The sequence below is a fragment of the Seriola aureovittata genome, chromosome 19 (genome assembly GCF_021018895.1).
Source record: "Seriola aureovittata isolate HTS-2021-v1 ecotype China chromosome 19, ASM2101889v1, whole genome shotgun sequence".
Classification (NCBI taxonomy): Eukaryota; Metazoa; Chordata; class Actinopteri; order Carangiformes; family Carangidae; genus Seriola; species Seriola aureovittata.
In genome coordinates, this window is record NC_079382.1 from 13868134 (window position 1) to 13891395 (window position 23262).

General features: G+C 41.6%; 1 protein-coding gene across 7 annotated transcripts in view; it reads right to left on the bottom strand.

Moving 5' to 3' along the window:
- Window positions 1-23262, bottom strand: part of syne1a (spectrin repeat containing, nuclear envelope 1a) — a 132539-nt gene that overhangs the window by 81268 nt on the left and 28009 nt on the right. For all 7 annotated transcript variants that reach the window (XM_056405840.1, XM_056405836.1, XM_056405839.1 and 4 more), the window contains exons 12-49: window positions 23077-23241; window positions 22737-22849; window positions 22348-22516; window positions 21989-22085; window positions 20109-20314; window positions 19471-19635; window positions 19137-19289; window positions 18800-18943; window positions 18460-18636; window positions 17843-18001; window positions 17433-17597; window positions 17109-17243; window positions 16674-16835; window positions 16329-16537; window positions 16116-16224; window positions 15845-16009; window positions 15582-15749; window positions 15103-15267; window positions 14175-14315; window positions 13232-13392; window positions 12383-12539; window positions 11344-11571; window positions 11095-11193; window positions 10627-10814; window positions 9191-9314; window positions 8801-8967; window positions 8482-8635; window positions 7692-8347; window positions 7072-7251; window positions 6639-6792; window positions 5887-6045; window positions 4985-5161; window positions 4772-4873; window positions 3980-4183; window positions 2869-3076; window positions 1003-1115; window positions 290-495; window positions 21-182 (exon numbers count right to left, since the gene is read on the bottom strand). In XM_056405840.1, the coding sequence (XP_056261815.1) occupies window positions 21-182; window positions 290-495; window positions 1003-1115; window positions 2869-3076; window positions 3980-4183; window positions 4772-4873; window positions 4985-5161; window positions 5887-6045; window positions 6639-6792; window positions 7072-7251; window positions 7692-8347; window positions 8482-8635; window positions 8801-8967; window positions 9191-9314; window positions 10627-10814; window positions 11095-11193; window positions 11344-11571; window positions 12383-12539; window positions 13232-13392; window positions 14175-14315; window positions 15103-15267; window positions 15582-15749; window positions 15845-16009; window positions 16116-16224; window positions 16329-16537; window positions 16674-16835; window positions 17109-17243; window positions 17433-17597; window positions 17843-18001; window positions 18460-18636; window positions 18800-18943; window positions 19137-19289; window positions 19471-19635; window positions 20109-20314; window positions 21989-22085; window positions 22348-22516; window positions 22737-22849; window positions 23077-23241 (6566 nt within the window). The remainder of the gene's footprint in view (window positions 1-20; window positions 183-289; window positions 496-1002; window positions 1116-2868; window positions 3077-3979; window positions 4184-4771; window positions 4874-4984; window positions 5162-5886; window positions 6046-6638; window positions 6793-7071; window positions 7252-7691; window positions 8348-8481; window positions 8636-8800; window positions 8968-9190; window positions 9315-10626; window positions 10815-11094; window positions 11194-11343; window positions 11572-12382; window positions 12540-13231; window positions 13393-14174; window positions 14316-15102; window positions 15268-15581; window positions 15750-15844; window positions 16010-16115; window positions 16225-16328; window positions 16538-16673; window positions 16836-17108; window positions 17244-17432; window positions 17598-17842; window positions 18002-18459; window positions 18637-18799; window positions 18944-19136; window positions 19290-19470; window positions 19636-20108; window positions 20315-21988; window positions 22086-22347; window positions 22517-22736; window positions 22850-23076; window positions 23242-23262) is intronic.

Genomic DNA, 23262 nt, shown 5'->3' on the forward strand with positions numbered 1-23262 from the left:
TCACACCCACATATAAATACCTTCTCGCTAGCAGTTCCTTATGGAGGTTTTCCATCCGCTCCAGCTCTTCTGTGGTGTCAGGGGCACCTTGCTGGCTCTCTGCCCCAAGAACAGGCTCGCTCTTGAGGCTGAGCTCCATCTGCTTCAGCCAGTCTCTTATACCCTCCACACACTCATCAAAGCTGTTAGGGAAGAGGAAGAGCGTAGAGGAGAGGAGGAGAGGCAAATTCCCATTTTATTGAAATTTCTTTACATAAATATACATGACATGACAAGAGTGAAGACTCACTTTTTCAGGAGGCCAATACTCTCTTCCAAGTCTCGCTGGCTCTGAGAACAGCTGTCCAGGTAGTTCCTCCACTCTCTCTGACAGGAGGAGAGATGCTCTTGGACCTGTGCTACTCCAGCTTTGGGCAGGTGGATTTGAAGCGTCGCGGCCTCCTCACAAATCTTAGAGAGACGCTCCTCACCCTCTGATGTCTGCTTGACTGACACCTGTGGGTGTAGGAGGAAGAACATGTTCCCGCTAAATTTGACAGTCACAACCCTCAGATTTAGATTTAGAGCAATCTTCATGTAGGTAAAATATGCTTAAATAAGAGGCTTCATAAAATCATTACTCTTATGTCCTTCTCTGGAAGTATCTAAAGTCTTTGTTTGACTCTCAGCACAATTCCTATAAGTGAAGATGTTTGTTAAATACAAGATTTAGTTTGGTCCTATGAAGCATTAATGATGATTATGTATAGTATCTGATGATGCTTTTATTCCAAAGGACAATACAGGACAGTAATACAGTAAAATATATACACTTCATTCTTAAATATTTACCATGATAATTATTTGCATTAATCTGTTAACTTTGTTAATATAAAATGATTGTGGTGTCACAATGTCTGGTGTTGTTATTTACTGATCATGACAGACCTGAATGTGCCCATGATTAGTTCCCTAGCAACTGCACCATCAGTAAGAGTAAGTTAGAGTATGATATAACAGTACCTTCAACCTTTGTAACTTGGCTCCAAGAATGAAAACATCTCCAGATTGGTTTGAACATTCTTTCAGCTCCAACTTTAGATCTGCAAGCCAGGAGTGCAACTCTTGGACGAGCTCTGCATCGATGGAGAGAGAGAACCAGTGAAACAAAAAAAAAGAGAAATAGGGTGACAAGTTGAGAAAAAAAAAGCTGATGTGTGGTAAGATGAAGGCCGAGAAGATTTAAAAGTGAAGGAAACAGACGTAGGGGAGCGAGAGGAGGAGATGTGTTGAGGCAGATGGGAAGTGTGGGCGTGTCCACGCTGTGCAGCTCCAGGTTGCCTTGGCAACAAGCCCAAAATGACTCCCTCGAGAGCAGATGTGACGAGAGCGCCATTACTCTCCGAGGCACAGGTGTGTGTCTGAACAATGGGAGCGCAAAGGTGTACCAGACCGTGTGTGTCAATGGAGTGTGGGTTGTGGTGGGCGGATTGAGTGCGCTCTGGGGAAAAATGTAGGATAATCAACACTAAATCTGTTGCACCACTAAAAAGAACAAATGACATTGCACCATGTAGTTGTGTTGTGTTTCGCTGGGTGATTATGAGATTTTAAGTGTTATTAAAATCCCAATTGCTCCTCATCAGGGAGTAAGTTATGGTGGCTACATGAGTGCTGTAACTGTTACACAGATTACTCAGTTTATTTGATGGACATAAAGAAAAATAAAGCCAATGTGTATCTGGAAAGCTCAACACAATCTCTACCAGCCTTGATGTCATTTTTTTGTAGATTATTTACTTTATTTACTTACTCAGGTTATGAAATAAACTTTCAAAAGATACAGGTTCTTAATTTCAGGTGTAATTTAACTCAAGATCTTTGTGAAAAATACCAGCTAGGTTGGGAAAAAAAGTCAGTGAAATGCTTTGGGATACAAATACCCAAAGATTTACCAGGAAGAAATCAATTATAGGATTCTTACCAAGGAAATTGTGGCTGATATTCAAAGATGGAATTTAATATGCTACTTGAGTTTTAGTTTATGCACAGAATCAATTAAGACGAATAATTAACATTAGCGAGTTTACGAAGCCTGTAAGGGACAGGGGGGAAGTTTGATAATCACACAAGAGAAATGGGAGGAGATATTTAAACAACACTGTAAAACAGGTCTGCATCCTGAAGAGAGGATGCTAGCTGTTATTGGGTTTTTTTTTACCCTTACTTAAAAGAAGCCTTATTCAAATCATCTGTGGGAGATCTTGTGGGAACAAATAAGCAAATCATTTTCATGGATTTTAGAGTTGTCCTTCGGTGGCTCCATCTTGGACTAAACTTCATAGCATCCTGGAGCCTGTCTCCCAAACCAAAATCATTTACATTTTTGAATTGATGTACTGGATTAAACTGAGCTGGAATGAAGGAAGATGGATAAATATTTTTGGCGAATATTATTGGTGGCGTCTAAGAAATGTCTGAAAAAAGAAATACCTGGTGCTGATGAGTGTATTGATCTCATGTACAATATTTATGTACTGGAGATAATTACTTTTAACTTGAGAACCCACAAAGATAGAGTTGTTGAGAAGTGGACTAAATGGTGCCACCTGTGTTGTAACCTTCAGACCAGACTTTGTGTAAATATGCTCCCATTTTTTCTTCTCTTTTTTCCAATGCTTAAAAGATCTTTGTGTCCTCTTGGTGTTAATTTTGTTTATGCTGTTTTTGGTTATTATTTAATTAAAATCTATTAAAAAAAAAAATGTTTTAAAAGAATTGTAAAAAGAATAGAAATAAAAAGCCCTCTTTAAAAGAATTTCATTAGACATCTAACAGACTATCACATTGAACAAAATTCAAACCAAACTGACCCATCATATGTCTTACCGTTGAAGTGAAGCTGTAGCCCATCCTGCAGGCTGCCCCTGGTCTTGGCACAGCGCTGAGCAACAGCCTCTGTTCGCTTGGCAATGGAGGTGAGGTCAGAGGAGAGGCTTGACAGCTCCTGGGAGGGATGTGACCTGCACAGGGCCGTCAGGGCATCTCTAGCCGAGTCCATGTCTGCCCGCTGTTGCTGTACAACGCTCTGCAGGTCCTGTAAATGGAGAACGGTGTCTATGTTACTATGTTACTATGACTTTATCATTAAGGCTAGGATGTGGTGGAAAGGGCAGAGACGCTCGGTGGGTTTCCAATCTGTTTTTTATGTATTGATGAAAGCAAAAAGCTGAAAAAGGTCAACTAATCATAATATACTGTACATGAAGCATGTGACTTAAACTTCCACTGAAGAGACAAAAAACTGTGTCGGACAAAAACAGATCTGTGTGGCACAATGAGGAGATTGTAACTTTACATGAAGCAAACAAATGCCATGTTTCCGTCATGTTTTCTACCTATCTATCTTATTGCCTCCTCTTTTTCACATAACAGCAGTGGAAGGAAATGTGCACTAATTCGCATTTCCTCTGTCAGTTTTCTTGAAATGCGGTTAAAATGTGTGCTGTATTTTGATGTAAACCCACTTACTGACAGTAAGTACTGCAACAATCCTGCAGAAGTGTCCTAGAGCCACATAGAGTCCCAGCTCAAAGGATGTTATTATGTAGCTGAGCTTGGCCTCTGACCGGCTAATTCTATTGATGGATTATTTCTATTTAATGGTGTTTTTAAATGTGTTCTAGAGTATTGCTTTGCCTCTGTGTTTAAAAGGTTCTATACAAATGCAGTTATGGTCAAAAGGGCAGCAATTAAAAAAAATTAAGGCATCACAGATTAAAATTTGTATTGCTATGTTAATGTGTCCTTATATAGGGCATGGTTAGTAGTAATATTAAGCAGCAGGGATAGCAATAGAAATAGGAATAAATATAGGAACACTGTGTAAATACCTTTGATGTAAGTATTACATTTCTATATATACTACGTATAGTTCTTGAATTACTGTATTCTTGTAACACAATGCAGTGACGATAAATAATCAATGATAGTACCATACCTTGATAGTATCAATATCTTCAGGGGAAGTAGCTTCAGTGAGGTCAGACAAGGAACCCTCAACTGCCTCCAGCCGCTCGGCCATCTGGGACATGAGGTCCTCAAGTCGCTGCTTTTGGAAACTGAAGTAGGTCAGAGTGTGTTTGGCCTGGTTGTACACCTCCTGCGCATGGGCCATTTTCTTCCTCAGATCTGACTCCAGGACCTGGTTCAATAAGGACGTTTAGCAACATTATGCAACCAAAGCAGATGTAGACAAGATAGAAGCAGTAAAGAGGAAAGTATGTTTATCATAGTATGTCACATGATGTGGAACTGTACTTCCTCTTATGTATGATGATACATTGTGAAGATTGTATTTAAAATCTACATATACTTATGCAATACCATTTGAGAGGTAATGCTATATCTACATTGTCATTCCTGTGACTACAACACACTAGTTGCACAAAACCACCAATGGCAAACATTATAGACGACAGGGTTCGCTTTAGTGATGACATTTTTGCCTCATGCAACAAAAAACAAAATCCCAGTTCCCGCTAGGTAAAAATGATTGTAATGACATTTATAATACAATCAAATATAACGAACATGTCAGTTTCACCACCGGCCTCCAGTTTCAGTGCTTAACCTACACAGAGCCTAAAACATCAACAACATCATTGCATTACATCCGATCCTCAGTGAAACATTAACCCTGGCCTAAAGGACAGGATAAAAAAAAAGATTCTTTTGCTCTAACAGCTTTTCAGCAAATTCCTCCTGTGTTTCTGTTCTGCACCAAACTCACCTGCATTTGTAACGGGGTTTCCTGCAGTTTGGCTCGCTCCTTCAGCTCCGCCACTCTCTCCTGCAGGGCATCCAGCTTCTGCTCCCTCTTCTCAACCTCCGCCTGTAGAACAAAGTGCCGGTTACATCACAACTGCTATGAACTCACTCTGAATATTACACCACCATCAAGATTAGGTCACTCTTTCATGCAGACTGTCCAGCAAGCTCTGACCTGAAAGGTGGCGAGCTGGGCCTCTGTCTTCTCCTTGTCACCGAGATTGGTGACGCTGTCTGTGAGGTCAGCGGTGGCGGCCCACTGGTTGATGTCCTGCTCCGTGGTCTTGAGGTCGTCCCACAGGGCCACACAGTAGCCAAGTCTCTCTGTGTTGGTTTGTATCCTCCCTGAGACCTGAAGGAACAGAGAGCAGCAGTCTGTTTGAGTACAGGACAGCATACATCTCAAGTCAACAAGAGACGTGGGATCTCCGTCTTTGTGTTTAGTTTTCTCTCCGTCTTCCTGTAACAAGGGATGGTAAGCTGCACTGGGAGATGGAAGAAAAACGAGACTTAATTGGTTTGACAGATGTGGGGTTGAGAAGTGAGAAAGAGAGAGAGAGAGAGAGACAGAAAGGCAGATAACGTGTCTAGACTTGTTTATATTTCTGTCTCATTTGTGACAGCTGAGCAGCCAGTTAAATCCCATAAGAGGAGAAAATGGAAGAAAAAGGAAAACAGACAGAAATAAATATCATTAAAACAGTTTGGCAGAGCTGTACTGTAGATGTCATAATTGAGTTGTTTTTCTTCATAGTGACAGTAAACAACACCACAAATCTCTTCATACTCCTCATAGTTGTTGTTATCATACTTCAGCTCCAGACCTGGGTAAAATAATATTGACAGTTTTTAGAAAATTCACGGAGCACCACGTGTCAGGATGAGGACAATTCATTAACGCCACAAATCTCAAGACAGCATAAATTTCATAATGTCTGACTGAGTTGCTCTAGGTTGTGAATGTATCAAGCATTTGTCTAAATAAAAAAAAAAAAAACAGCTGAGTGACTTCTGCTGTCAGGATCACTTTACCAAAACAGCTGCATGGCACAGCATGTGTTTTCAGGCACCACTCACCTCCAGCCACTGGTCTCTTAACGTCTGCATGTCTCTCTGGATGGAGCGCGTGTCGGAGTTGGGAACCTTCTCGAGCTCTCTCTGCAGGTCTTCCACTGTACTGATGAGCTGGTCCATGTCTTCCTGTTTTTCCCTCAGCTCAGTTTGGACAGTCTCATGCTGAAGGGAAGGAGAAGAGCGCAGAGGGAATGACAACAGACCACCACTAGAGGGAGAGATAGTTTACAAACTAGAAGGCTTTTATTTCTGAGAGTTTGATGTGATATCAGATAGAGTGATATGCAGGTAAGATTATACACCTTTAACTGTGACACATGTAAATAAATAACTGCATAATTACAAAGTGCAATCATTTTAAGAAAGGAAAAGAAATGCCGTCCAGTGAAAGCTATCAATCAGTCTGCTGATTTGAAATAAAGGATTAAGTGTTCCTTAAGGGGTTGAGTGTTTTTCTGCATCTTTAGCTTGATGAACCATAAAAAATTCCAGAAGAATACATTTCACACAACTTAAAACAGGCCTGGCTCATGAAAAGAAGTTATACAATATACAAGTTAAATACAGTAATTTGGACAGTGCTTAATTTAACTACAGTGAGATTCTGTCCTGTCTATCCTGGTATGTAGTTCAGCGGGCTATGACATATTATTACATGTTTGAAATGATGAATGACAGCTACAAATGCTGCTGAACATCTGGAAAGAAAACTCTAAATTCTATAATTTTCTTCGTAAAATGAAAAAGGTCCTGACCCGTGTGAAAGTCCTTTTGGCCTCCTGAGCGTTATGATTGTGGTCAGGCAGATTGTGAGCAACACCCTGGGCATTTTCCACAACAGTGCTCAGGACAGACTTCAGGTGGTGAAACTGACGGAGAAGATCTACCACAACTCCACTCTGTTCCTGACTGCATGAGAAAAAGAGAGGGGAAAAAAGTCAGAGCTATTATTTGTGAAGTGGCTGCAGATATCAGTTGATTAAAATCCAACAGATTCTGCAACTGCTGTTAATCTGATGTGTTTCCATGTTTAAATGATTAAAAATTGTTTAATCAAATCTACTTCAGCCCAAAATTAACTCCCTGCCTCTCTAAACGCTGCTCAGCAGGACCAAAGACAAATACAGCAAAGGATTTTAAATTAGATGAATTAATCTACATCGCTCTCTGTCGTCTCCCCCTCCTTACCCGCTGGTGATCAGAGTCCTGACGTTCTCCCAGGCAGTCTTCACCAGGGTTACCTCCCTGAGAGCCTCCCCAGCCAGCTCACTGTCTCTCTGGGCCAGCTGGCTTCCCTTCTCCTCTAACCACTGTTGAGAGTGCTGCAGGGACTGGAGCTCATCCTCCAGCTGGACGAAGAAACGCAGCCTGGGAGAAGCAGATGCAGAAGAAAACAATGGGGATCACTAGCCTAATTCCAACATAATGTATCTCATTTTTCAGGAGATCAGATTTAAATGGATTTGTCCGTCCATAGTTTGGCTTCATTCATTTACAGTATGTTTCTTGAGGAGTTTGGCATACAGTAGGTTTCACAGGATGCATCCCAAAGAGAAAAGAATGTATTCAACAATCAAATTTTGAGAACAACAAAGCTGGCATGGGTAGAGGAGAGGTGTAAAACTGCAGGTACACAAAAACAATAGCTTTATGATTTCATTCAAATATTTTCAGATACTTATTTCTCTTATGAATACACTTGTTAAAGAACAACAATAAAACATGTTCAGCTCATAAAAAAGTCCCATTTTAGTGTTTTCATTGGACTGATAGTGATATTGGTTGTATCTTGATTATTAAGTTCATACCTGTTTTGAAAGGCCTGTACAGAGCTCTCTCTGACCCCCTCTTGCCTCGCTTCATCCTCCAGTTTCTTCAAATTCTTCATCACCTCCTCCCTCCTCTCCCTGAAGGAGCTCCACAGGGCGCTTAAAGCATCTGCCTCACTCTGCCTCCATCCCACGCCCCTCTGTACTTCCTCCAGAGCCATCGTGAGGGCCACTGCCTGTCCTCTGCAAGACGTCCTCCCCTGAGGATGGTTTGTGTCTCTGGAGCCCCGAAACTCTGCCCCACTCAAGTGCAGGTGTGCCTTGCTCAGCTGCCCGTCTAATCCGACTGCCTCAGCCTCAAGCCGGGCCACGTCTTTAGCCACTTCCCCTATTCCATAATGCAGCTCTTCAGCTTTGGAGCGATCCCAGCTCCCCCTTCCCTCCACGGCCTCATGAAGGCGGTGCATGGCCTTAGCTGCCGTTCCATGTTTTTCAAGGAAAGTCTTTAATTCAGTCAGGCACTCTTTACGGAGGAGCAAGAGACGTTGGGATTCTCTCAGGGGCTGTAGGCAGTCCTCCTTCCAGCCCTGGAGTTGCTGCTGGGCTTCCAGGGTAGAACAGCGAAGCAGGGAGGACTCCCTTTGATGGAGTGTCTCTCTCAGCGATGCATACGCCTGTAGTTGCATCTCATGCTCCTGCAATAAGACGGTTTAATTAGACAAATTAGTATGAGCTCTAACAGCAATCAATATAAACTTGCTTACTGTAACTGCTCTAATATACATAGTCTATAAAGACCATCATTAACAGCAAATTATTGATTTCTCACCTTCAGCTTAGTAATTGCAGCCTCAAGATCAGCAATATCAACCTGGGAAGAGCTTCTCAAGACAGACAGGAAGTTCTCACTCCTTTGGGTCAGAGTAAGCAGCGCCTGATCAAACAACTCCAGCTGTGACAACTGTGACTCCAGTAACTCAAACCTAAGGGAGAGGTGGAAGTTTAGAATATCAGAGAGATTAGTATTTTGCAGTGTAGAATTAAACAAGATGAACAACTTGGGGGGAAAAAAAGCTGATGAGAGTCCATTCATGCAGAGGTATACAGATGTAAACTATCCTTATAATAATGTATAAAAGCACAATTGCCTGTGAGATATGCTGCTCTTCACAGACGTCGATCTCTCCTGCAGCTGTGTGAGGTCATCACTGAGCTCTTGGATACGAGCTTCAGGTGCTGTGGGATACAGGCACAATCCAAGATTCGCAAGTCCCTGGAGAAGAACCTCATAGGACTGTGTCTCCCCCTGCATTTCCTGGACGGGTGAATAAATATTTTAAAAATTATGCAACGCAAAACTGCCGGACACAGTGTATAACAGATGATGTAAAAGCAGAACTCAAAAAAGGGCTGAAAAAGATACACACATTCAAAAGAAAGAGCACTGTCTACATGACAAGAAAAGGTGACCTGCAAACAAATCAGATAACAAACTCCTGAAAACTGAAAGACAAATAAGGGAAAGTGAAATGATTTACTTGTATATTTTGTAGTTCATTCCTAAGCTTTACTTTGTCCGCAGAGAGCAGTTCAGTGTCTGGACAGCAGACAGACTCACACCCGTCCAGCCAGCTTTTCATGGATGAAGTCTCCTTTTCGAATCTGTAGACACAAAAGGTGAAGTATTCAAATCAAAGACAATTGATGCAACATAATCCTCAAAAGGAATTGCACAAATGTTGATTTAACAATAAATAAATGGATACCAGTAAACGGCCGATGATCTTAAAGTAACACACGATCTTCAACACACACACACACACACACACACACACACACAGTGATACTGTCTGAGAGTTTTTTTTTTTTTTTTTTTTTATCTGACCATGGCTCAGTATCAGTGACAGGGTCATAATGGGGCATCCGTATCTTGCCAGAGCACCAAGCTCTAAGTAATCCCTCATACATACACCTGCAGGGGAGGAGATGAGGTCGACTACAGGGAATCACAGAACCACACATACACACACCCAGCGGAAGTTCGGTGGCAGAAATACAAATCAGCTAATTTAAAAAAAGAGTCACTGGCTGGGTACATAGTAAAGGCTTTAGCATGTTAAACAGTTACCACAGTGAATGGATTGTTTTTTTCCCTCCTGAATAGTACAAAGAATAAGAACCAATTGCTCCAGTGAAGTCTATTGAAGCGAACAAAGAAAATGATAATAAAAGCATATTATTAGAACAGGAATTCAAAGGCTGACAGGGGGATAAACTGATTCAAAGACAAGATCTTGCTCCTCTACCTCACACTGAGTCAGGGAATGATTCGGGCAATAAAAGAGGAAATTGGCATAGAGGGGAGGATTCAGCAGAAAGAGCACATGCACAATCAAAAGAGAAATATCAGTGTTTATACAATCAAAAAGAATAAACGTGTGTGTGTGTGTGTATGTGTCTAGACACACAGTCAGCAAAAAAAGAGAGTATAACAGTAATAAACTCCTCCAGCAGTCAGTATATGCTCAAAAATGTTTCTTATAAAACCTGTTCATATTACTATTTCCATATTCCCTGTGTTTGTTTGAAGTGAAAAACACCTGAAATACTCAAACCAAACCACCTCTAGGTGTTGAAGAGATTCACACACACCAGAACAACACTATCAGCCAGGCAAGGAATCACAGCAGCTTGCAATGCATCCTGGATAAAATCTGAAGTCAGCTCATGATGAGTAAACAGAGGCATTTTCACACACTAACAGAGAAACAGTGACTGCTGTGACTTTTCCTTGTTATTCTGTTCTGTCAACAGATGTGATCTCTGAAAAGCTAAAAAAGGATGGTTCAAGCCCGGGTATTCAATATGGCAAAACATTGAGCTCGTTGGTAAGTAAGGTTGGAATATTAAGCTTCACAGGGTGTATGAGGCAAAGACAGGCTGATGTTCAGGCACATATTACTGTTTATTGTACCTTTGCCACAGTGCTAGAAGGCTCTCCAATGTAGCTTGCTTTTCTGCAGCCATTCCCAGAAACTCTCCCTGTTGCTTCTGGAGGTTAGCCACCTCGTCCTCCAGCTGGCTGCCCTCTCCAAGCCTCTTCATGGCCGAACACAAAGCCATCAGCCTGGGCTTCAGCTGCTCAACAGCCTGGCAGGACTCCTGGAGGACACAGAAATGTATTTGTCATCATCTCAGCAGAGGATGTTAAACCACAATGGCTACAAAGTAAACTCTTGAGCTTAAGGTATGCTGAAATGATAACCACCACTGTGCTAAATTACAGAATGCACAATGTCATAATGTTGATTACAGCAAAAACTAAACTAAACTAAACTGAAAGAATACAAACATTGTTCAGACTTCACACATTACCATATAAAGTACTGATGCTAGTAGATTAGATGATAGTAAGTTAGGCATTGTCTGTAGTTTGTCTCACCATGTGATTCTGGAGGATTTTGTAGGTCTCAGATGATGATGAACAGTGCGTGATTGGACAGTCAAGCTTCTCTTTAATATCACTCATTGTTTTCTTGACCTGACAATGACAAAAACTTCAGTTATTCAAAAATGAAAAAAACGCTTTCTACACCAAAGATTGATGAGGCCTCAAACACTTACTTAAAAGCAATTACCTTATGTTCCTTATGTAACTTTTATGTTTGCTTACTTAAGTGTTGCTAAATACCTGTTCAAGGTTATCATTGTATCTCTGCCTGTAGGAGGCGCTCTGGTTGAGCTGTCCTCCCAGCTGCTCTACTCTCCCCTTCAGCTCTTCCCAGTAGCGCCTCATCTGGGTAAGTCCTGCCCGGATACGTCCAGCCTCTCCAGGGGTCACAAACCTTGATAGGGCCTCACAGTCCGCCTCCATGTGTACCAGGGCTGCCCTTCTCTCCTCTAAACCCTTCCCCACCTCCTGTAGAGATGTAACAACAACAACAAAAAATGTTTTTTCGCAAGGAAAAGAAGAATACAATAAACAAAAGAGAACAAGAGATAGTAGGAGAAAACAAACATATTTTTCTAGCGTCTTTATTTCCCAGTGGAAGTGATACTTTTAACCTTCAATTAATTATTTATCCGTCAAAGAGAGAGTACTGTCTGTGAGGTTCATTGGGGTCTATAAAAATTTCAGCAAAAAAGTTGTGTAGAAAAGAAAACTGACTGCGATGTATCTGGGGGCAAATGTTTTGAAGCTTACAACAAATCAAATGGCTGCCTCGGGATGTTGCAAAGTCCCGTTATCCCAAATTTTTTCCCCAGATTTTCTCTAGACCTCTATGACATTGACAAGGCTGAGGTCTGGCTGGGCAAGATTATATTTTCTTCAATATGATCAATTTATTTTCTATATCCTCGTCTTTGCCGCAGCACTGACCCAATTTTCCCCTGGGGTTAGATTAAAATTTCATCTTATTTCATCTTAATCTTAATAACCCTGAGGGCCACACTGATACTGTACACTACAGACACAAGTCCAGGGAGCAATTTTGACTCATTTCACTCGGAGCTACAAAAAAAAAATTGTGGACGATCAAAATGTATTTGTGAATATCAGAGGATTATTGAAGGAGTGTAAAAATTGTCACTGCAGCATGCAGTTAATGTTCTGTCAGAGACTTGTCTTACCTCCGAAGGGGGCTGACATGAAATTGGAAAAAACGTCATGTGATAAAAAAACATGTTACAGAAGAAAATGCTATAATAAAAGGTGAGACATGACATACCTCCACTCTGCTGATGTTTTTGTCTAAAGGATCTGGGGAGGAGGTGTTGCTGATGGCCTCAAGCTCTTTCTCTTTCTCATTGATCCAAGAGGAGAGGGTCTCTGATTCACTGCTGAAGCGCTCCCACCACACACACATCATCTCCAGCTGGACAACACTGGAAGACATCACATTAGGAAAGATTCATTTAGTCAAATATACTGTTTGCATATCTAGGAATGAGAACTAACAAGCACATGCTGGCATATGTTTGCAAACAGCAGGTCAAACACCACAGAGACGCCACATGACAGTTAAATATAATCTTACTCTAATAGGATACCAAATATTTTTCCAGACCCTTGACTGTACTGGTACTTCCAATTAAATAAAATGGCTTATCCAAGAAGCAAAAAACATGATTTTTGCTCTCAATTTGTATAAAATTACAATGACAGATCTGCAATTTTGCTGTTAAACTAAAAGCCCTGTGTGGTGAAAAGTACCTTTTTACTTGATTTTTTTCTCATATATGGCTTTAGTAATTCAAACGGATGGGGAATTGAGGTGAAAATACGTTTTTTTCTTTTATTTTACCAGGAAGTCTCATTAAGAGAAAAAGATCTCTTTGACAAGACAGACCTGGCCAAGATGGCAGCCATACAAACTGACAACATATTAAATTAAAGCATGAAACATTAAATACATGACAGCAATTTGAACTCAATGGCTTCTCAAGAAAAACATCCACACGTTTCATTCACCACATTCTTTATGATGCCCTTAAAATTTTCAATGGATATGAATGTATCCAATTTGAGATCTTTCTGCATATTATTATTATTATTATTATTAGACAGTTATACTCACTTCTTGTTGAGGTGGTCTTGAAGTTGTGTGACTGCTTCTTTGGTCGACTGGGCCTGCTCCAGAAGAAGGGTCTGATTCTTTGGACCAAGCTGAATATCTACTGCCTTCTCCAAGAGCAGATCTGCTAGCACACAACATTCCTCAACCCTCATGAGGAGCCCCTGCAGACAGAAATGGAGCCAATATATTGAATAAGCAAATGTGGAGTACATAGCAGGACCGGTTCTAGACTGCTTTGATTGGGGCATTAAGAGAGATTTTATTGCTGCTCTGTGTGAACACAGTTAATGTTGCCGTTTTCTTCATCACAGTGTCTAACTATCTGCTGTACATTTAAACTTACACCAGTTCTGCTTCAGCACTCAGAGCTGTCTGCTCCTCTTAACACATTAATTCAGCTGTGGTTGACATGCTACTCAGACGCTAGTTACTTTAGCTTAGCAGCTAGCGCTAGCTTCTCTCTCTCGCTCGGTGTGTCTTGATCCAACAGATTAACTTGTTCATCAGAGTGTGGTGTTGTTGTAACTTCAGTGTAGAGGATTGTGATGTTTATTACGTCTTCAGCGATGTCTGCTGTCTTACCTTCGACACATGGCTCAGCTCGCTAACCGGAGCTACCTTAGTCTGTGACGGTCTGTGTACACAGCAGCCTTCAGCGTGATAGGCTACTACTCGTGACGTGTAACCAATCAGGTGCTTCAGTGGGCGGAACATTGCTCGAGACCTCGGAGTTCTGGCTACTTACTACTAGACACAGGCGGCTGCATCCGAGCCAAAGTAGTGCATTTTTAAAGCGGTTGTAGTTTAAAATACCAATAATCTGAAAATTCAGGACGATTTGATGGGGCAGTTTGGTGGGGCATAGACCTCCCAGTGCCCATGCCAAGAGCCGGGCCCGGTGCAAAGCTAATGCATGTATGCAAGTACAGTTACAAAAACACACCTTATTGTGCTCCAGTTCAGTTCTCAGGCTGTCCAGGCTGTTGAAAATGAGTTCTTTGTGTAGCTCGTTGTTGGTATTGCTGATAAACCTCCAAACTGTTTCTCTCTCTGTTTCAAAGTTCTGCCAGGAGCTCAGAGTGGCCTTGAGATGGTGAAGAAACAAAAGAATGGGTAAAGTTTCATAAAGAAAATATTGCCTGCACACACAGTGTGGGTACTGGGCTGTTAAGTGTTATTCAACATACGAAACTTAGACATTGGCTCTTGGCAAGAAGAGGAATTAAGTTTGATGCTGAACTCTCAATGTTTCTTCTAGACTGGTCAGCGATAGAAAAATTTACAAATAGCTCGTTTAACTTAACTCAGTTTTATCCCACTAAATTTTCCAGGAGATGTTCATTCATTCAGATTGTGGTTATATTATAAAGTTTGAAATGTTAATTTACAGTGCAAGGAAGGCCTCAAGAAACTGATTCATGTAAAATGAAATAACAAAATGCCATCAATCTCTCCTTATATACTTATTAAACATTGTGGTAATATGGTCAGTCTCAAATGAAATCTGTCCTTTGATTCAAAGGGACAGACACCAAAAACCTTAAAACTAATCTATGATGTTTTGGAGTGTTGTTTTATGATGGTTTTCCACCATTCCGCCTTTGAAAATGAACTCATTCATTTCAGGTATCTTAAACATATTCCTGCAGAATCATGTTAGGTTTCTGATCAATTAAAGGACAATGATAAAAGTGCATAAACAAATCCCAGAACAACAGACACAAACAAAATTTACACACCACATGATTTGGTTCATGTTCAATACAGACCAATCAATGATCACGGCAGGGGTGTGTGTGAATGATCAATGACACTCACACATGCAAACATTATGTGCACACTGATGTGAGAGAAATCCAGCCTCAGTCTACCTGCAGGTTGTGCTCTTTTGCCTCTAATTTGCGGTCGACCTCTCTGAGAGTTCCCTCCAGTTCCTGTAGGTACTGACTGAGCTCCTCCCCTTTCTGCAGCTGGCGGCAGTGGGAAATCAGAAGCTCTGCCTCTCTCCTGTTAGCATGCAGGCGCTTAAGGTGTTGCTGTAAAACGCACACAGACAAGAAAACATGTCAGATGACGTGATCTAATCATATTTTATGAGGTGTCATCCCCAGGCCCAGAGTTTGAACCCAGAACCTTCTTGCTATTAGGTGACAGTGGTAACCACTCATTCAAACCAACCATAATGTAAACCAAAACTAATTCCTTTCATTTTTTATTGAACAGTAATATATATATTTATATATATTCTTCAATAAAATGCCTCATAAGATGTAGATAAAAGACATTTTGATACAGAATTTGAATTGTTAAACATGTTTGCACGTGTTCATTTTCCCACTTCTACACACACCTGGTGAATAAGGTAAAGTTGTTTGGCCTCTTCCAGGCCTGCAGCGTCAAACATCTTGCTGGTCTGCTCCTCGGCCTCACTTTGCGCTCTCAGAACCTCCTCCAGAGTACCACGCACCTCCTCCCTCAGCTCCTCATACTGGAACATGGCAGAGCCCTCTTCACCCCACTGTGAATGAAGGTGGCAGGGGATCAGACAACTGGGATTTCATTGAGAAAAAACAACGATAGATACATTTTTAACTCTAAGATATCTTGGAATACCTGACAGAGTGAAGAAAAGAGTGCCCGCAGGTCAGTTGAGAGTTTGGCCAGGGCTGTTCTTTGTCTCTGGACCTCCAGCTCAGAGCTAACTTCAGACAGCCCAGCAAGGAGGCGTTTAAGCCACAATAAGCTCTCCTCTCGAGCATCTACTGCTTCCTGCAGTGCCTGAAAATAGTGGAAGCACAAAAAAGAGAATGGAGGTTTATTGAAGTCAAGCTGTACTGACTCATAACTCTGTGCCTACAGCAGCAAGCGCAGTTTACTGGCTCACCTGAACAGCAGCATTCACTTGCTCCTGGTGGCTGGAATTTCTTGCAGTCTCTCTCAAGAGCCTCACCTGCCTCCTCTGAGATGAGACCCAATCAGAAAGTTCACAGAACCTAGAAAAAGGAACAACTACTTTGAACCCATTTCGGTGCTGAAAATGTAAGACTTAAAGATGTTAAAGATGCTGTAAGGACTCTGAGTTTTTGTCGACCTTTACCTCTCATTCCACTCTTTCCATTTATCAGGGTTCTGCTCCAGTTTGAGGTGGGTGCTCTTAATTTGTTCTGTAACCTCTTCCACAGCCCTTCTGGTGGAGTCGAGTGTTCGATAAGCCGGGTCGTTGTCAGGTAACTTGTGACACAGATCCTCCATGTTTCTAATCCTCTTCTCACACAAAGTCAGAGGTTTGCGTTCTCTGAAGAAAGTCTGGAGATAAGAAAGAAGGAAATGTTAAAACTTGAGAGGCTCCAGAATGGTGAGGATACGACGGTAAGTGATTTTTATCTTTCTCTCACTCTTGGTTTAATCTCTTTTAAGTTTCTACCAAATCCGAGAGGCTCACTCTGTGTTCTTTGATCACTCGCTCACTGGTGCAGGTGCCAGAGAGGGCTCGCATTTCTCTGTCCAGCTCTGCTCTGCAATCTTGTAGGATCACAGCCACTCGACTTCGCTCCACCTCCACCTTCAGACGGAGCAGGTGAGATGGGGATTCGCCCTGGATGTCCTGTGGAAAAGACAGAGAAGACACAGAATATAAGAGACATGGTAGACAAGACATGTTGTATAATTTAGATTAATTTTATCCCATAGAGAGACTGTGAGTAAACACTGAGAGGGTTGCATTTTAATCTAACTAGTACAGGTTAATTGGAAAACAGACTGGATGAGACTCTATCAAAACCAAAGGTCCTCCTGGTTAAGTTAATGAAGTATCGGCTATGTGCCTCAAGAGATGTGCAGTAATTAGTGAGAGTGTTAAAGCATGGTGACCCCTGACCTTCCAATGTTTGTGCAGCCTGCGGACAGTCTCTTGCAGCCCCTGTTGTTCCTCCTGTGGAAGGATGTCAGTCAGCTCATCACACGCCTTCAAGAACACACTCAGCAGCCGCTGATCCAGTTGGCTGAAAAAATCCTGCATTACAAAAAGGCAAGACTGAAGTGAGAGAAGCAGGAGACCAAATAAAATAGAGTAAAGGTTAATACTGTGCGCCCTTCCACCACTCAAGAAAAAAACAAATTTAGGTAGTAGTAATGTGTCTCCAAATGAATTGTATCACTTGTGTACCTCCTCTATGGCAGAAGATTACAGGTTTGATCTTACAGCATGTTTCTTCAGTAGTTCCTCAGCGTCTCCAGTCTCTCTCAAACAGCCCTGAGCTTTCTTCAGCACCCTCTCCAGCTCTTGTCGCGATTCCTCGAACCTCCTCCTCAGGCAGTTGTTAGCCTCTTCCTGCCTTCTCCATTCCCCAACCTCCTTCAGCAAAGCCTGAGAGGAGGGACAGCAGGAAGTGGTGATTGTAATTGGTCTCCTCGGTAATATTGTGTAATTACATTATTTGTCTAACATGGAGCAATGGAATAATGAGTCCAATGAGTCCAATGTGCAGTGTTGTTGCCTCCTGGGTGTTTCAATGCTCATGTAATCTCATTAATGTAATCAGTGTTGTGGGTAATGCAGTCACTGTGTGGCATTCTGGTATGTGTAGGTAGACACACATGTATAGTGCTCACCTGTGCTGAGACCTGTATTTCAGCCACTCTCTTTTGCAGCAGTGACAAGTCAAAGTTACGGAGCACCTTACTGGTGGAGAGTGTCCTCTGCAGGGTGTGGTGGTTCCTCTCAATCACTGATAGACATCGTTTACAGCTTTGCTGCTGGTTTAACAAATCCTAGAGAAATTGTGGAAACAACGGTGAAACAAATATGTTACGCTTTTCCACTCCCATTAGTTTTTCTTGACAAAAATGTATATTAATAACAGGTTGTAAAGGCAAAGATGAATATTTTTTATGACCAGGAAAGAGTAGTGAAGGTGACAGAACAGACACAAAAATCAGGCTCATTTTCCATTCCTTTTGAAGACAGAATTTTCAATCACCATTTTTATTCACAAGTGGCACGAGACGGACAGACTTTAAACAAATCCCCAGTCAAATCCCCAGTTTAATCAAATGATTTTAACCACTTATTTGACAGTGAAAATGATGGTCAGCAGACCTGAAATATCCATCATCAAACTATGTGAGTGTGCACAAGTCTAAAATGATGGACAAAACTACTATGATAAGAAAAGGCTTCGACTTGGCAATCATTTAAGTTAAATCCTTCCATTGCTATCATAGCTGACCTGCCACTTTTGTTTGTGCTGGGTCTGGACCTGTGAGTCTGGGTCTCTTGCAGCGGAAGTGATGTGACTGGCCCGCTCCAGGGCTTGGTAAAAAGCAGTAATGTGTTTCTCCATCTCCTCTAACAGCGGCAGAAGTACATGACACTCTCTCACTAGGGAGGGACATCGCTCTCTGACCTGGAGACAAATAAGACAGGTCAAATTAAACAGTGACACAGAAAGTGACAACGGGGTGTAATTAGGATATTTAAGTCTTACTAAAGAGGTGTGTTGCTTTCAACAACAGACTTGAAATGGATTTCATGCTACTTCTCATGTTTTGGCCTTAAATGATACCTACCTTACTCAGCTGACTTTTGGCTGTTGCCACAGTTGCCATGACCCTGGCAGTCTCATCCTGTGGTGCGTCCTTAGCGAGGAGCTGAGCACTGCGGGCGGCCAACTTGTATTGTGTCTCCATGGCAACCACCTTTTGCTTGGTATTCTGAGATGAGAGGGGTCATTCTTAAACGGAATGCACTTTCATCAAAACTGCTTTTGGCAATAGAAACTATAAGTCACACAGTTATTTTGTCTGCAGCTCTAACTTCAAAGCTGCTGTGATATGAAGTTTTTAGGAACTCTATCACCATTTTAATAAATAACGGATTAACCTGATTAAAGTTTGTTTTCCTCACCTCCACATCCTGCAGAAAGCCTCTAGCATTGAGGAAAGACACTTGAACGGGAGCGTTGAGCTTGGCTTCTGCTGAGTCGAGCAGCTCTTTCAGAGTCGACACAGCCTTCAAATGGTCTTTTCTCCACTTCTCCAACTCATCTGCTCTGGCGTACTGCGGCAAAAGAAAGATGATAAAGAGTAAGGGATTAATTTTATTGAGAAATGTAAACCAAAATGAAAATAAGTCTTAAACTTTCCTGTACGTGAAATCAGTCTAATACCATTTGCCCCATTTCTGCTTTTTGCCAGACATGCAGTATTTTTAGTTATGTTTTTTTTTTTTTGTTTGTTACTTGTTTGACTTTAAGGAAGAGGTCTCTCCATCGTCCATTCAAAAGAAGTAGCTGCTGCTTGAGGTCAAGTGACACGGTCTCATCGCACGTCTCAATGAGGAAATTCCCGGCGTCGTTCATGGCTGCATGTTGATCCATCCAGTGGCTGAGATTCCTGAAAAACTCCTGGAAGAGCAACAGACTCATTAAAAAGACAGAAAGAAACAGAGACACAAAGAAATTAAGAGAAACAAAGAACTAAACAAAGACTTGAGTGTCAAAGAAAGAAACAAAGACAGCTAATCAAAAAAGAAACAAAGAAGGGGATTGAAAGAAAGGACAATAAAAAACTGGGGTAATTAGCTGTCTAATCCTTGGTGGGGATGTGAATCTGAGGTAACCATGGCAATACGACAACTGGAATATCCTTGGTGGCTTGTTGTAAGTCAAGGAGATCATTTGATACATGAGTGGAGACTGTTAATAGAATTCCACTCAGAAAACTAAATGCTTGAAATTGGGCTGACGATTGTTACTGAGGCTTTTGAGTCCATCAAACAAAGGCATGTATGAGGGGACTCTTAAACTGTGTACAGAAAAAAAAAAAAACTTTGAGTATATGATGGGAATTCCTACAATATTAAGAGGCACTCCCATACCCTTTTAGTGTTTTCAGGCTGGCTTAGGGCTTCCTCTCCATCCTCCAGCCAGGCCTGTAAGGAGGCCACAGTGGAGCTGTACCTCTCCCAGTTGGACAGCACCTCCTCCAGCATGCTCCTCACGCTGCGCACCTCCATGGACAGACTCCTCCACTGAGTCACCACCTCCCGCATGAACCTGCGCACCCCCATCTCGCCCTCGTCCACTAGAGGAAAGATACGTCAACTTAAACAACAATGACAGGAACAGGAATATTTCAAAAACCAGACCTATTGCTGGAACTTCTATATCCAGTCAGTCCACTCAGGAGTTTGGCATCTAAAGCTTTAATTGGTCTGGTATGACCAGTAGCTAAAAAACTTTACATACATATTGTTGTGTAACTGTTATTATTGAGTCCATTAGTTGACTTGTGAACTATTGTGAACTATATAAACTTGCCACTTGTGGCCGCTGCTTGGCAAAAGTCACATAGGCTCACTTTAAGGCACAGGACAGATGGTGCATACAGTATTCATAGAAACACCAGATGAAGAACACATTGAGGCTGATGGAGCTACACGCTTTCGCAGTCAAATCTCTGACCCCAAAAACTCACTAGAAGGAGATGTATTATCTTTGCTTGTGTGTTTCATTCCCTTGATACGAACTCTCCAGTCTCAGAAGTGCTGTACCACAAACTACCATGAGCCAGTTTCAAACAGACATTAATCAACTAGTGCAATGCCTTAAAATGGCAGATAAATTACGTATCAGTTCCCCTCTCCTCCTGCCTTTCCTCAATTTGCTATTACCTGAAACTGAGCATTTAAATACACCCAAATGAGCTCTCATCCAGCCATTCAGAGCCATTCAACTACCAGCAGGTCTCAAGCATGTGTGGTAGTCGGGGGGTGGGGGGCATTTAATTTGCAGGATCGACCAATCAAGCTTCAGATGTCCTGATTTCTTGCCACACCTCACTTCTCTGCTCTGCTCTGCATACCCTAAAGCAGCACGACCCTGAAACCACCAAGCTAGCTCAGTTTGCGCCCAGAGACGTGCAGAAGTGGAGCAGCCCCTAACTAGCAAATGGGGTCGTATTCCCCACTGAGAGCTGAGAGTGAAGGAACCTCATTTAGCTGTAGCCTGCAGACTCTCCCCTTCTACCGAGCTGTAAAACCAGACAGGGGCAGACTGAGCAGCTGGAAGAGAAAGCCTCATTGGTTCCTGAGCTGTTGACAATGGAAGATAAAGTTGAGATATGGCGTACGATGATGAGATACTGTCTGAGAGCACACTTAGATAAATAAACAGATAAATTCAGATAAAAAACAAGATTCAAAGGACAACAATGTAATTAGTGTCAGGCAATATGATGATACATATAATAAGATGACATACGATTGTGTGAACCATCAGTGAGAGGGCGATATGTATCCATTTAATATTTCTGAATGTATTAGACCATTGTAGGCAATCTTCCTAATCAATGAGTTGGACTGCTTTATTGCAATATGGGAATTTTATGGGATTTTGACATCAATACATTAAAGAGTACTTATTTGTCAGGTATTTAATTTGTTGGCTTTTTAATCAATAAACAAGATTTTCCAGTTTCCAGAACATTTGCTATATCACAAGATAGCGTTATCAGGATATAAAATCCATATCAGTGACTCTTAAGTGCAATTAATTACCCATAATAATAACAACATAATGACAGCCTGAATTGAGAAATGTTGTTGCTTAAGCAAAACATCTGTAAATATAAACTGAGACAGTATATTGTCGGTATATTAAAAGGTAGAGGGTATATTAAGAGTTACCTTTAATGATGGGTTATGCTGTATACTAAATATCAAATCTTAAATATACTATTCATATTTTATCTACTCACCTGAGCTGTCAGCGTTGACATAGACCTCAGCAGACTGTTTCAGGGACTGGAACAAGGCCTCGTAATTTTCAAAGAAATGTTGCTTCTCCACAAATGACTGATAAAAACACAGGTGAATAAGAAACTATTGCAACGTGAACTGACAATAATGACAGCAACATCATAACGGATATACAGCAATAAAGCTAACGGATACAATGTGGCACAAATTAAATTTATAACCTTATGATTTTTATCTAATAATATTGTAAAATTAAACTTTATATAAACATACATTTCTTAACTTTCAAAGTCAGCAAAGTAACCCTGAAGAGAAGATTAACATTACAGCACATCATGTACAGAGCGACTGAGCTTACAACATAGTTGTGGAGCATCAGTTCCACAGACTCTTGTCGGCCATATTTGATGATCCATGATTTGAGCTTGGTCTCAGCTAGAGTGAGGAAAGCCTGCATGTGGTGTTTGTTCTCCAAGAACTCCATCTTAGCCAGGTGGATGCTAGAAAATGTAGAGACAAAGTTCATCCTAAAAAAAAAAAGACAAAGTTTACAAAAGATATCAGACCTGCAGCTTGACCCCCACATTCTGCTTTTTCAAGGAAAAAACCTTGCCAAGCGAGGTGGTTATTATAATTCCAATAATGGGTCCCCGACATCAAACATTACTGAATTACAAAATTAAATTAAAAAAATAAAACAATAACTTGTCCCAGTTTTAATATTCTGAGCTATACAGACTTCCCCACCTCTCAGCCATGTCTTGGAGTTGGTCTGGGGGAACAGGGACTCCATCAACACTTCTGTCCTTATGGATCCTCTGAAAGACCTGCTGGTGACTTTCCAGGCTCTTCAACACATCCTGCAACGTGTTAAGACATACAGCAAAAACCATGTGAAGATAAATATATTTTCTGATCAGAAAGCATTAGATCAAAATGCTGCACTGCTCATACTAGCGAGTACATTTTCAACTACAATAGTAGCAGAGCAGGCTGCTGCCTCTCTATCCAGCACCTTTTTTTGCCCTTTGAGATTTGCATACCCTGCAAGGTGATTTGCATCTTCTCCATATCACTCCATGCTCACCTTGTGCTGCTCCAGAGCTCTGTGGACAGTGTTAGCTGTCACGTCATGTGCTTGATGGATGATGATCTCTTGTCGCAGGGCTCCTTCAGCCTCATGCAGCCACGCCCCCACCATGTTGAGGGGCGCTGGGAGAGACCTGTCCAGCTGCAGATGCCAGTCCAGGAGCTGATATGCAAGACAAACAGA